The 13,934-nt window shown below is 44.9% G+C and overlaps 1 protein-coding gene across 3 annotated transcripts in view; it reads left to right on the top strand.

The window, feature by feature from the left end:
- EPHX2 (epoxide hydrolase 2) overlaps positions 1-13,934 on the top strand; it is a 53,387-nt gene that overhangs the window by 16,579 nt on the left and 22,874 nt on the right. For 2 of the 3 annotated variants that reach the window (XM_053658324.1, XM_053658326.1), the window contains exons 6-12: positions 1,287-1,361; positions 3,817-3,912; positions 4,419-4,497; positions 7,107-7,141; positions 8,561-8,587; positions 9,163-9,248; positions 12,972-13,083. In XM_053658324.1, the coding sequence (XP_053514299.1) occupies positions 1,287-1,361; positions 3,817-3,912; positions 4,419-4,497; positions 7,107-7,141; positions 8,561-8,587; positions 9,163-9,248; positions 12,972-13,083 (510 nt within the window). The remainder of the gene's footprint in view (positions 1-1,286; positions 1,362-3,816; positions 3,913-4,418; positions 4,498-7,106; positions 7,142-8,560; positions 8,588-9,162; positions 9,249-12,971; positions 13,084-13,934) is intronic. The other variant, XM_053658325.1, reaches the window with a different exon arrangement.

Genomic DNA, 13,934 nt, shown 5'->3' with positions numbered 1-13,934 from the left:
TGCATTCTGAGGTCCTGAGGGTTAAGATTGCAACAGAAGGAGATATAATTTTGCTCAGAATGATTGATTTTTTGTCCTTAACAAATAAATAAAAATGTGTATCTAATGACTTCATAACCTTAAAGAACCTTGCCCAAGTATTACTGAACAAACATGGAATTGGCTGCCCACCAACCGAACACAGGCGTATTCTGAAGAGAAAGTGTGGTGGAGAAGGAAAAGGGTCTTTATTAAAATGTTGCACAACTTGGGGGAACCAGAGAATTTCCTGGCTCCCCCAAAGACCGGCACCCAAAACCATGCCCAGAAATCTTGCTCCATCCTTATCTGTTCTTTGGAGCACAGGCTGCTGGGTGGGTTGCCCTCAGTGTCTCTGGAGTCTAGACACGGGGCACACATCATCATTGCCGTGCCACAGCTTCTTATACCAGGAGCCTGTTACCTGCCCACTGGCCATGTGGCTTCCAGAGCCTGCCAGTCTGGTAGCACTCTGGCCCGTCTGTTTGTGCCGAGCAACTCAGAGGAAAAGAAGAGCATTGTCTGGGGCCATCCATGCAGCTTTGGAAGATGACGCTGTGCCCTGCAGGTCACTGCTGGGGCACGTGTCCTCTGAGGTGTAGCCTAGTGTGCACAACTCCACCTTGGCATGAGCCAGCCCCAGCAGGGTCAGGGAGGGGAAGAAGAGGCATGCTTCTGCCTTCCCTCTTTTAAATCTCCTGGCTCCAAATTCCACACACTCCAGAAAGGTCCAGCTCCCCAGCCAATCCCATCTTTTTACCAGGCTAGACTGACAGGTGTACACCTCCTATAAAAGGTGTTGTCACACCAGACACTCAGCTGCAAAATAGGGAAAAGAGAATGGAGAGGACTAGGTGGGGATATCCATGGGCCAAGCTGACGGGCCATACTCTTCTGTCTGCATGCCACTGATCAGAACTCGAAGGCCTCCGTGGAACTGAAAGGAAGGCGAGATGAAGTCTAGCGGTGTTCTAATCCAATAGAACCAGTCTGAATCCTAGCATTTACCAAGATGGCAAATTTAGGTACATTTTTTACCACTCTCAGTATCAGTGTCCACAGCTTTATCATGAGAATGCTACTATAGGAGAGGATGGTGGGTTGGCAAGTCACCCAGAGCACTCAGGAGGCCATGGCAGAGGGCATCTGTGAGCTCACCTCTGGTGCCAGCACACTGGGGTTCTGGAAACGACCTCTGAGAACCCCTCATGGAAGGAAGCTGCAGGTGCCTCCCTCAGTGCACCTCTCACTGTGTCTCCTACTTGCAGCTTCTCGAAACAGAAGCCCCTCTCCCAGCCCCATGCCGCCCAAGTGATGTGAGCCATGGGTACGTGCCAATAAAGGTAAGTGAGCTCTTTCTCGGTCAGCTGAGTACTCTCTAACCAGGTCACCTAAAATGACTCACAGAGACATTTGTTAAATATCCAGGGTAGTTGAATAGCCACTGTTTATAAGGAAATCATATTTCCCATGAGTATCATTTCTGAAAAATCAAAAGACACAGACCATGCCTTGGGCTATGTGAAGTGGCGTGGCCGACACTGTGAGAGCCCAGGCAACAACAGGCTACTTATGCACACAGTTCAAGCCTGTGTGATTCAAGAGTCAGTTGTCCTTCCCTCAGTGTTCTTGTAAGAACTAATCGAAATACCACAGGCAGACCACAGGCAGACCATAGGCATAGCAGAACAGGTCTGCAGATCATGCGAGACCTGCTGTCCTGGAGGAAAACCCTGCAGATTTTTATTGAGCATTTGCTATGGGCTGGGCACAAGGAGAAATACCGAGATGAGCAGAGGGTCTTCCATCACCTGAGGAATTTTACGGTCCACTGAGATAAACATTTGAGGCCCTTGCAGTTACATTAGAGGATGAGGTCTGGACCTGACAGCAGTGCCCTGGTGCACTGAGAATGGGTTCTGTGAGGGACAGGCAACATGACATGGTGAAGTGAGAATCAAAGGATGAGCAGGAGTTAGAGTGTAAGAAAGTGGTACCAGAAGCTGTGGGTCAGCATCAGTACAGCCCCTCCTATAACCCTGGGTGGTCCTAAAGAGGGTTGGGTGGGGTGAGCATTTCATAAGGTCCCTTCAGGCCTCACCTCTATACTGATGAAGAGTGAGGGGCTCTTGGCGTGGGCCTGGGGTCTGGGCTGTAACCTGGTGTCTTCTACCCCGTGGACATGGTTATTCTTGTCATCCTCTTGATGCTTGCATGTCCAGACAGTTTCAATAGATTCCTCATTTGACCTTGAAGGAGGGTGGTCAGAGCTGCTTGCTACCCCCCTGCCACCACTCCAAATTCAGCAGCTGGGGCAGTGACCTCCGAGAAACCCCAGTGGAGGCCAGGCTTGGGGGTGCTCTTGCATTTATCTCCACTGGCTGCTAATGCAACCCACACTGGGTTGTAATAGATCTTGCTCATTTTCCAGCTTTATAGCGATTTTATTAACATATTTAAGGTGGGGGAGCACATGTATTTGCCGAGTTACTCAGCTAGTTCAAATATGAAGCAGCAGAATGAGGCTTTAGTTAGGATCCGCTTAGAACAGAGGTGGATAAGGATCATTTGATTGGACATTGGCAGTATAACATTTTCAATATAAGGAGTATGGAATTTAAAGTTAGATTCCCTCCCTTTACCAAGTACTTAAGGGAAGATTGTGGAGAATATTCTGATAAAAAAAGATTTCAGCCCATGAAAGAGTTTGCAAAAGGTCAGCCTAACATTTCCTTGAGCAAAACAGCTTGTTGGGAATCATGACTGAGACATCCAGTTTGGGACACCAGCTGGGAGAAGTCTGAGACACAGTGAAACAGAATTGCTTCAAGTGAATTTCCACAATGGGAAACTCATTTTTCTCCTTCATGTCTACTAGAAAGCTGGAGATGGGTGCATTTGGGGAAAATAGTCTATATTGTGACCACATATAGCTTTGGTTGGTTTGCTTAGACCCCACTGTAGTAGCCAGAGAAGGCTCGGTGCCCTCACAACCAACCCCAGCTTAACACCGAGTCTGTTTCTTGGACTGAGCAAGGACAGTAGGCCCTTTCCACATGGTCATTCAAGCACCCAGGCTCCTTCTTTCTGCTGATTCCCGCTTCCTCAAGGCCCAATCCATTCAGATACAGATGAAAAAATAGAGGGGGGACTAATGTAGAGGCCCTGGATACAGCATACACTTCCTCCACTCATATGCCGTTGGCCAGAACTCAGTCGTGTGGCCACATCCACTGCAGGGAAGTGGAGGGGGAGGTCTGGAAAATGCCACCGTGTTCCAGGGAGAAGAGAGGAACACAGATGTTGAGCCCTAGCAGCCTTTGCCGTACCCACGTAGCCCAGAAAGTACTAGAAGTATAGCAAACTTGAAAAAATTCATATTCAAGAGATAAATAGCTTTTCAATAAAATAATGATCATATTCTGCATGTTGGCATGAATATTATGCTCTGCACAAAATGAATCCCAAGTTTAATATTGAAAATATGACAAACCACACCAGAAACTTTGATAGTATAAGGGCCTTTTAGGGATGAGGCAAAATTGTTTTTTTTTCCCCCAACATTATACTCCTCAAGCTTCTTAAATAAGTTACAATAAAAGCCAGGTGTTTTTATTGCACAGTTTGGCTAGTTGTCTCTTTTTAGACATCTTCTAGCACGGGGGGCTTAGGTTGAGAAATCTGGATCATACAAGATTTGGAAATACACTGAGGTGGCCTGGACCGTTGCAGAAGAGGGGCCTGGTTCTGCCCAGCCTGGTGCGGTGGCCCCTTCCTACTCACCTCTCTCTCCTACAGCCTGGGGTGCACCTGCACTTTGTGGAGCTGGGCTCCGGCCCTGCCGTGTGCCTCTGCCATGGATTTCCTGAGAGCTGGTTCTCTTGGAAGTATCAGGTAAGGAAAACGGGGTAAAGGCACGCCCCAGTCAGGGCGAGGTAAGGAGCCTGTCGAGATCGTATGCCCCTGCCTGAATGTCATTAAGAAGCCCAAACCAAAGTCCAGCTGTGATACCTCAGGAATGTTGGGGCTGGAGATTTCTTGAGACTTCAGAGCTGTGCTAGCCCATATGCTACCTTTGCAGATTAAAAAAAGGCAGACTCCTTTACTCTGTGCCACCTGCCGGAAGTCTTTGTTATGATTATAGAAATCTGTGAGGTCTTTGTTACGAAAGGTGCTCTTGGATGCAGCATTAGATGCAGTGCACGGACCCTACCACTGTCCATGGCAGCCCTGTCCAGGTGGGCTCGTTCCAGTCCCATGGAGAAGAGACCTTGTAATGTTGTGTGGCACTTGGAATGGAGCCATTTACAAAGAGGAGGGGGAGAGAGGGAACAAAGAGGGGGTGTCAGCCAAAAGTTATAAGACCGTACTGGAGTGCACCTGAATTGTTTGTTTTCTAGATTCCTGCTCTGGCCCAGGCAGGTTTCCGGGTACTAGCTGTGGACCTGAAAGGCTATGGAGAGTCGTCTGCTCCTCCTGGTGGGTAAGCTGGCTTACAGCTGTTGTCTATTGGTCATGCTTTTGGACTGTCTGAGCTCTGCAGCTGCACTGCCTTCCCCTGGTCCCAGGTCAGAGCAGGCAGTCCTTCAAGGGGGTCTGAGTCTGCATCTCCCCTCTCCTGCAGTGTCCTCTGTCTATGCGGTTTGGATCCCAGATGCCTCTGTTCCTCATACTCTGAGTGAATACAAGAAGCCCATTGGTCTGTGCCCTGAGTGTGTCTCTGGCTGGTTGATGAGGATGTAGAGTACAGGACGTACCATCTAGCTCCAGAACATATTTCATCCGCAGAGCTGAAATTCTACCCATGAAATGATAGCTCTTCATTGCCCCTTCCCTCCAGCCCCTAGCAACTACCCTTCTGTTTTCTGTCTCTGTAAATTTGACTATACAGGGGGCTTCACATAAGTGGATTAAACAGTATTTATCCTTTTGTGACTGGTTTATTTCAGTTAGCATTATGTCTTCAAGGTTCATTCATGTTGCATCATGATTTCCTTCTTTTTTAAGGCTGAGTAATATTTCATTGAATGGATATACCACATTTATTTTTCCATCCATTGATGGACACTTGGGTTGTCTCCATCTTTTGACTATTGTGAATAATGCTGCTGTGGACACGGGTGCACAAATATCTCTTTGAGGCCCTCTTTTCATTTCTTTAGGTTATATAACCAGAAATCAAATTGTTAGATCATAAGGTAATTTATAGGCCAGCTCTTTAACCCAGTGTCCAATGGACCCCAGTGGGAGTCTATCCAAGAATGGGTAACAGGGGGCTTGTCAACCCCTGAGGCCACATGTGGGTTTACGAGTATTTTTTCATTGTTTTGATCAGTTTCAGAGGGGTCCTCAGCCCAAAACTATTTAGGAATCCCAGGTGTGGAGGCAGCAACATGAAGCAGCAGCCAGGCATGCAGCAAACTCCTGGTCCCTGCAGGTGACAGGGCAGGTGTCATGCCATTAGCAGTGTGTTAGCTGTTGGCAGCTCAGTGAGTCAGCCCAGCTGCTCGACGCCCCTTTTCTGAGTTGCTTCCCCCGTATTCACATTTGGCCTATTGTGTTGAATCTAAAGTTAGCAGAAGTGGACTCAGGTGGCCCCCAACCAGGCGCCTCAGATTGTCATAGCAGGAGAGCGCCTCCATAATTTTCCCTTAATTGTTGTGGTGTTGATTCAGCAGCTACTGATGATGTTGAATGATGCAGAAGCATTTTAGATAGAAGGACAGCCTTCGGTTCAAAAACCCGGGAAAGGTGTCTAAGGGTTTCTTAAAAATTTAATTATTAAAATGTCTTTTTATTCATCTATATTGCAATATTCCCTGATTCCCCTAGGCATAACTTAGTAACACAGTTTTTCATTCAAACTGGAACACTATTAAAAGTAAAAAGAGGCACTGTTAGTAATAGTACACTGAAACTGGAACTGGAACTGGAACTTACAGTTATACCCTAATTATAATTTTTAAGGAAACCATAATTTACATGTTAACTATTGTTGAAGATTTTATATAGTATGAATTCTAAAGCCAAGTATGATTTGGAATACATATACATGCAGTTCAGATCATTTGTGTATAAGTTTCAAACCATTTGTTACTAGATTTTAAATAACAAATAATTTTTCCTAAAATTTTGAAGCCTTTGTCTCACTATCTTCTAGTTTTCCTTGTTGCTAATAAAAAATTCCATGCCATTCTAATCCATAAACCTTCCTATGTGATCATTTGTTTTTTTCTTTCTTACCCTTGACACTAGGATCTTTTCTTTATTTGTTGTATTCTAAAATTTTGTGATATTGTGCTATGACATAGGTCTTTTTTCATCTACTTTGCTGGATATATTATCTTTCAGTTGGAAACTTTCTTGAATTACTTCTTTGGTAATTCTGCTTTTTGCTTTTTCTTTCTGAAATTGCACTTATCGTTAAAATATTCAAATTACTCAAAACAATCCACAGAGTTAATGCAATCTCAATTAAAACCCCAGTAGCATTTTTACAGAAAAAGAAAACACAATTCTATAATTCATATGGATCCACAACAGACCAACAGTCAAATCAGTCTGGAGAAAGAACAAAGCTGGAGGACTCACACATTCCAATTTCAAAATATATTACAAAGCTACAGTAATCAAAACAGTGTGGTACTGGCATAAAGACAGATTATGGAGCCCAGAAGTAAATTTACACATATTATACACATATATGGTCAACTGACCCTTTTGCAAGGGTGCCAAGAACACACAATAGGGAAAACACTGAGAAAATTAGCTATTCACATAAAAAGAATGAAATTGGACCATTATCTTACACCTTATCTTACAAAAAATTAAAATAGATTAAAGACTTAAATGTAAGACTTGAAACTAAAACTGCTAGAAGAAAAATAGGGTAGAAGCCTTGTGACATTGGTCTTGGTAATGATTTTGTGAATACGGCACCGAAAGCACAGGCAACAAAAACAAAAACCAGTGGACTACATCAATGTGAGGATCGAACAAGAATTTTTGTTTTGGTAAAAGGGTCCTCCTAGCTGTTTGTAAATTTTAGCCCTGCATATTGAATGCATTTCTTTTCTTTTTAATTGCAGAAATAGAAGAATATTCCTTGGAAGTGTTATGCAAGGTAAGAAGGGTCTTTGGGAAACATCTGTAGCATCTTTTTCATCTCGGCATTTTTACCAATATAAGACAGAAGTGTGGGTGTTTGTTTCAATCTCAGGAAAATATCATTTCACAACATTCAGTTGTAATTCTTTTTTTTAAGATTTTATTTATTTATCTTTAGAGGGGAAGGGAAGGAGAGAGGGAGAGAAACATCAATGTATGGTTGCCTCTCATGCATCCCCTGCTGGGAACTGGCCTGCAACCCAGGCATGAGCGCTGACTGGGAATCAAACCATGATCCTTTGGTTCACAGGCCCACACTCAATCCACTGAGCTACACCAGCCAGACCTCAGGTATAATTCTTACTAAAGCTTTGCTGTGTCTCAAGTACTGTCTCAGCATTTGATGGGAGATGAAACTGAGTCCCAGGTAGTTGCCTGAGGTTAACAGCCAGTAGAGCCAGGTCTGAACCCTACATTAGCTCCCACAGCTCTCCTCCTAGCCGCTCCACCATATTGTCTTTTCATCCTGGGAACTTTAAACATCACTATAGTTTGGTACAGATGTTGGTGGCCAGAGTTAGTGTGTGGATCAGTGACTATTCTAAGACAGGCATAAGGACCGTTGCAGAGGGGACCCTCATTGCAGAGCTTGAGGGGGGAGGGTGGGGCAAAGGTGAGGAGTCTTCTACCCAAACCTCCTTAGAACAAAAGCAAAGGCTGGAGGGGTCAAGGGAGGAAACAGAAAACTAACAATGGTGCTGCTCACACTAAAATTACAAAGAGCCTCCATCTCAGCGTCACAGCTCTGGAGCCCCCCCCCTCCATCTCCTCCAGCGCCCCCCCCCCCCCGCCACCTGCAGTCTCTGCATCTCCTAAGGGCAGCACAGGTAGAATCCAAGTTTCCAGTCAGGGCTGTGTTTCCTCCCTCAGTTTCCAAGTCGTTGCCCCTTCCACTCTGCACTCCTGAGAGCACGCTGGACAGGGAATGGGGGGAGCTCCAAAGCTAGTGGAACTCAAGGACGTTGCGTCCGTGTGCCCCAGCTGCCATGACAGAGCACCACAGACTCAGTGGCTGCCATTCTGGAGGCCAGAGGTCTGGGATTAAGGTGCTAGCACGTCTTTGTCTGAAGCTTCCAGGCGAGGCTCGAAGATGGCCATCTTCTCCTAATGTCTTCAGGCGCCCAGATCTCTCCTTGTACAGACACCAGGCAGACTGGATGAGGGCCTGCCCTGATGACCTCATTTTAATGTTATCACCTTTTTAGTGACCCTGTCTTCAAATATAGCCACCTTCGGGGGCACTGAGGGTTAGGGCATCACCTGTGAGTTTTAGACAAAATTCAGTCGATAACAAAGGCAACACAATAATTCTAATCTTGAAGGGCTGAGGCAGGTGGACACAGTTTCTGATTTGTGTGTGTGTTTTCTTTCTTAGGATATGGTAACTTTCCTGGATAAGTTGGTAAGTAATAATTTTGAACTGAACTCTGGAGAATTCTGTCTGGGTCTGGGCAGTTAAAGACGAGATGGTGCCTTTCAAGGTGTCAGCTGTTGGAGCTCTCCAGGGGCCCGGAAAGGCCAACTCAGGGACAGTGGGATGCAGGGGTGGGGTGGGAGGTGAGCAGAAGGCATTACAAAGACGGACATGGCAGAGATGATGGAGAATGCTGTAGAGGTAGTTTGGGTTTTTTTTTTTTGTTTCATGAAAAGCATCTTTCAGGGAATAGGATACCTTTGTTGGCTTGAGTCAAGCAGTTTGGAAAATATTCTGTAGGCTAATATTTCACAACTTTTTTGAATATCTTTTGAAATATCTAAAATCAAATGCCTTTGTTTACTTTATTTAAAATGTCAAACTCAAAACCAGTCACCGCCCATCTGTGAATATGCTTTCGCAGAGCACCCGAGCCACTCCTGAGGTTACAGCCCAGTGACACACTGCCCCGTCCTCGGCTGGGTCGCGGTGCAGCATGGAAGCACTGGCAGGGGAGGGATAGCTACCACCCACATTCACCTTCCTTCTTTACCCTTTGCTAGGGCATCCTGCAAGCCGTGTTCATTGGCCACGACTGGGGTGGCATTCTGGTGTGGTCCATGGCTCTCTTCTACCCGGAGAGAGTGAGGTAATTAGGCCGTAAGCAGTAAGGGTTTGGGTAAGATGGGGGCTGCATTGCCGTCAAATCCTTCCTCGAGTCTTGAACCCCAGAAAACTTCTTGAAGACAAGTAGGTTATCTGGGAAGGTGCCCCCATAAGTCCTCAGTGCGCATTGGCACACCAACAAGGAGGACTTGGTGAGCTAATGTCTTAGAAAGTGAGGCCTGCCCTGGTTACTGGTAGTGTGACAAATAATTCAGGGACTGAGAATTCAGTGGCCATGCAGGAGAATCACCGTAGACTTTGAGGGGAGTGGGAGGAAGCAGCGGGGGTGCTGGGTTGATAGAATTAAGCACCAGGAGAGACTAGTCCTGGACGGAGAGTCAGGACTGGAAAATGTGGCTTCCAGTTTTGCCCTCAATGAGCACGTCACCCACTGAGGCCTTGGTTTCCTCAACCACAAAGTGGTGCTGTGAACTCCTACCCGACTACGTAACCTGCACACGGCGTACAGATGTCAGGTTAGCACACATTTCACGATCATCCTCACGTAAGGCACAGTCATTCTTAGAAGGGCATTTTGGAGCACCAGCAGGGACTTCAGATGGCAGATCTGGCGCCCAGAGAGGTGTGTTTTTGCAGCTGTACTCCGTTTGCACTGGCGACCAAAACTAGAACTTGACTGACCTCCCATTTCAGCCTGGGGTCTTAGCAAATTAAATAAACATTACTCTTAGCAGCCATCTGTATTTCCCTGACTGCTTGAGCTACTTTTTATTTGACTAAGTTTATAACAGTGGAAACACTGGAGAACTTGGTACAGCTCAAATGGTGGAACGGTATCAAGCACTAAGAAGAATCAAACATTTTCTAAAATATCTTAAAATTTGTCCACACTCTTCTAATCTCTTTAGCTTTTCTCCCTGTATCCTCTCTCATTCAAAAGCAAAACAAGAGCTCAGTTCTTGATAATTGGGTTCCCCAAAAGGTTACTCTACTTACTGTATTAGATGCCAAGTTCAGATTTCTTTTATTTTTATTTTTTTAAGGTTTTTAAATTTTTTTATTTAGTTATTTTTCAAGTACAGATTTCTGTTTATTTCTCCCATCCCAGCCCACCCCTCCCCCGTGCACCCCACCTCCCTCCCATTTCCACCCCCCTTAGTTATTGTCCCTGTGTCCTTTGTACTTGTTCCTCTAAATCCCTCCCATTTTTTTCCCTTAAATTCCCTCCCCTCTCCCCTCTGGTCACTGTCCCCCTGTTCTCTATTTCAGTGTATTTGTTTTTATTTTGCTTGCTTGTCTGTTTTGTTGTTTAGCTTACTGTTAAAGGTGAGATCATATGGTATTTGTCTTTCAACCCCTGGCTTATTTCACTCAGCATAATGCTTTCCAGTTCTATCCATGTTGTTGCAAAGGGTAGGAGCTCCTTCTTTCTCTCTGCTGCATAGAATTCCATTGTGTATATGTACCTCAATTTTTTGATCCATTCATTTACTGATAGGCACCTAGTTTGCTTCCAGCTCTTGGCTATTGTAAATTGTGCTGCTATGAACATTGTGGTGCATAGGTTCTTTGAAATTGATGTTTTGGGGTTCTTAGGATATAATCCTAGCAGTGGAATTGCTGGATCAAAAGGCAGGTCGATCTTTATTTTTCTGAGAAAATTCCATACTGTTTTCCATAATGGTTGTACCAGTCTGCAGTCCCACCAACAGTGAACTAAGGTCCCTTTTTCCCCACAACCTCTCCAACATTTGTTGTTTGTTGCTTTGTTTATGATAGCCATTCCGACCGGTGTAAAGTGGTATCTCATTGTGGTTTTAATTTGCATCTCTCTGATAGCTAGTGATATTGAGCATTTCTTCATGTGTCTCTGGATCTTCTGTATGTCCTCCTTGGGGAAGTGTCTGTTCAAGTCCTTTTCCCATTTTTTAATTGGGTTGGTTGTCTTCTTAGAGTGGAGTCGTGTAAGTTCTTTGTATATTTCGGAGATTAAACCTTTGTCTGAGGTATCATTGGCAAATATGTTTTCCCATACAGTTGGTTGTCTTTTTAATTTAATACTGTTTTCTTTAGCCACGCAGAAACTTTTTATTTTGATGAGATCCCATTTGCTTATTCCTTCCTTTGTATTCCTTGCTCTAGGGGACATATTAGTAAAAATGTTGCTGCGTGAAATATCTGAGATTTTCCTGCCAATGTTCTCCTCTAGGACTTTAATGGTTTCAAGGCTTATATTTAAATTGTTTATCCACTTTGAATTTATTTTGGTGTATGGTGTAAGTTGGTGCTCAAGTTTCATTTTTTTGCATGTAGTTGTCCAGTTCTCCCAACACCATTTGCTGAAGAGGCTATCTTTACTCCATTTTGTGTTATTGCCCCCTTTGTCGAATATTGATTGACTGTAGAGAGTTGGGTTAATTTCTGGGCTCTCTGTTCTGCTCCATTGGTCTATGTGCCTGTTTTTATGCCAGTACCAGGCTGTTTTGATTACAGTGGCCTTGTAATACAATTTGATATCAGGTATTGTGATTCCTCCTACTTTGTTCTTCTTTCTCAAAATAGCAGCTGCTATTCAGGCTCATTTATGGTTCCATATAAATTTTTGAAGTGTTTGTTCTATGTCTGTGAAATATGCCATTGGTACTTTAATAGGTATTGCATTGAATCTGTAAATTGCTTTGGGTAGTGTGGACATTTTGATGATGTTAATTCTTCCAATCCATGAACAAGGTATATGTTTCCATTTGTTTGTGTCTTCCTTGATTTCTTTCTTCAGGGATGTGTAGTTTTCTGCATACAGGTCCTTTACCTCCTTAGTTAGGTTTATTCCCAGATATTTTATTTTTGTTTTGCTATATCAAATGGGATTTTTTCCTTCATTTCTGCTTCTGCTGTTTCGTTGTTGGTATACAAAAATGCCTTTGATTTCTGGATATTGACTTTGTAACCTGCTGTTTTGCCAAATTCATTAATTAGCTCAAGCAGTTTTTTTGTAGAGTCTATAGGATTTTCCATGTACACTATTATGTCATCTGCAAACAGTGACAGTTTTGTTTCCTCCTTTCCTATTTGGATGCCTTTTATTTCCTTTTCTTGCCTAATCGCTGCGGCTAAAACTTCCAGTACTATATTGAATAGAAGTGGTGAAAGTGGACATCCTTGTCTACTCAATGGGCAAAAACTAAAATCTTTTCCACTAAGATCAGGACCAAGTTCAGATTTCCATCAGGCTTCCATGATGCCCAAATCCAGAAACGTCTTATCCCCTTGAACACCTGTGGTATTCTGTGCTATTCTTATGGCCTTCCTTATTAAATTGTGATAAGCTCCTTAAGTGCTGACTTTATACTTTCCCCTTGTATATAATGTAGAATTATACTCAGCACAGAAGAGATGCAGTGAGTGAAGGAAGGAAGGAAAAAACGCTAAAAACCAAGGAGAGATTGTTGTGTTCACATACCCTAATCAAAATTGATATACTGCATGCAGAGTATGTATGTGGGCGGGGGTTGTCTGTCTGTCTTCATCTAAGGCAAGTGGGAAACACTGCAGTTCGATGGGGGAAAAAACCACTGGGCTGGGCATGAGGAAGTCTGAGTGGGCATCCCCTCCTACCACATGCTGCTGGGTGAGAGCCTGTGCACATCATGTGCCCACTTCCAGCCTTGGTTTGACATGGAAGGTCCTGTCTGGCTCTTGCAGCCCGTCTTCTGGGTCTATGTCTCAGTGCTTCTTCTTTCCATAGAGCCGTGGCAAGTCTGAACACTCCCTTTAAGCCGGCAGACCCCAATGTGCCCCTAATGGAGAAAATCAAAGCCAACCCTGTTTTTGAATACCAGCTCTATTTCCAAGAACCGGTAAGTTTGGGCCCCAGCAAGGTATTGCTCTCCTTGCCCCGTTCTCTCACCTCCTCCTCACTGACTTGATGCGTCTCTGCCCCCTGGCATTAGTCGGGGATGACTTTACAGACGGACTCAGGTGAGACCAACTCTGGAGCTCAGCTGTTCCTTTCCGGGTGATGACACATTTCTGTGTGTGTGTATTTGGGGTGGTGAGGGGAATGGGAGTGGGAGTGATGGCACCCCAGCTTCTCCTGCTCCCCCAAAACTGTGGAGTGGGGGCTAAGTGCTAGTTTGGAGCTTCTGCCTCTTAGTTCTCTGATTGGGAGGGTGGTAGAACCCATCTCTCATTGGCGACAGCTCCCGACCTCTTGCCAGGAGGTGTCTTGACTTCTGGAGAAGTAAGGTGTGTAATTACAGGCATCAGCAGACCCTGAAGGGCCTGCAGTGACCTCTGGTGTGCTTTGGAGATATGGGGCATTTCTAGGTATCACCTGATGTGCCACAAAACCCTAGATGCCCCTTGGAGCTCAGGTGACATGTGTGCTGGGTTATCACTGCCACATGTCACTGGGATTCACTGGGAGCAGCATCATGAATCAGCGTCACTGGCCTGCCCCACAGCTGACCTCAGCTGTGGTGCACCTGCTACTTGTTCATTTGTGGGCTCTGGACCCCAATGTCCAGCTACATCTGGGTAGGTCAGAAAGGATAAAAGTTTTCCTTCGCACTCGAAAGAGAGGAGAGTGGATCAAACTAATTAATGAAGAGCACAAGAGCACTGCTCAAAGGCAGTACCATTTCCAGCAGGGGTCACAACCACCCCTATTCCGACTGGGCAAGTAACCTTTCTCTAAGAACAACCTGAA

The sequence above is a fragment of the Artibeus jamaicensis genome, unplaced genomic scaffold (genome assembly GCF_021234435.1).
Source record: "Artibeus jamaicensis isolate MK-2021 breed Jamaican fruit bat unplaced genomic scaffold, CSHL_Jam_final scaffold_537, whole genome shotgun sequence".
NCBI classification, from domain to species: Eukaryota; Metazoa; Chordata; class Mammalia; order Chiroptera; family Phyllostomidae; genus Artibeus; species Artibeus jamaicensis.
The sequence above is the reverse complement of the archived record's forward strand: the minus strand, read 5'-3'. Positions and strand labels throughout refer to the sequence as shown.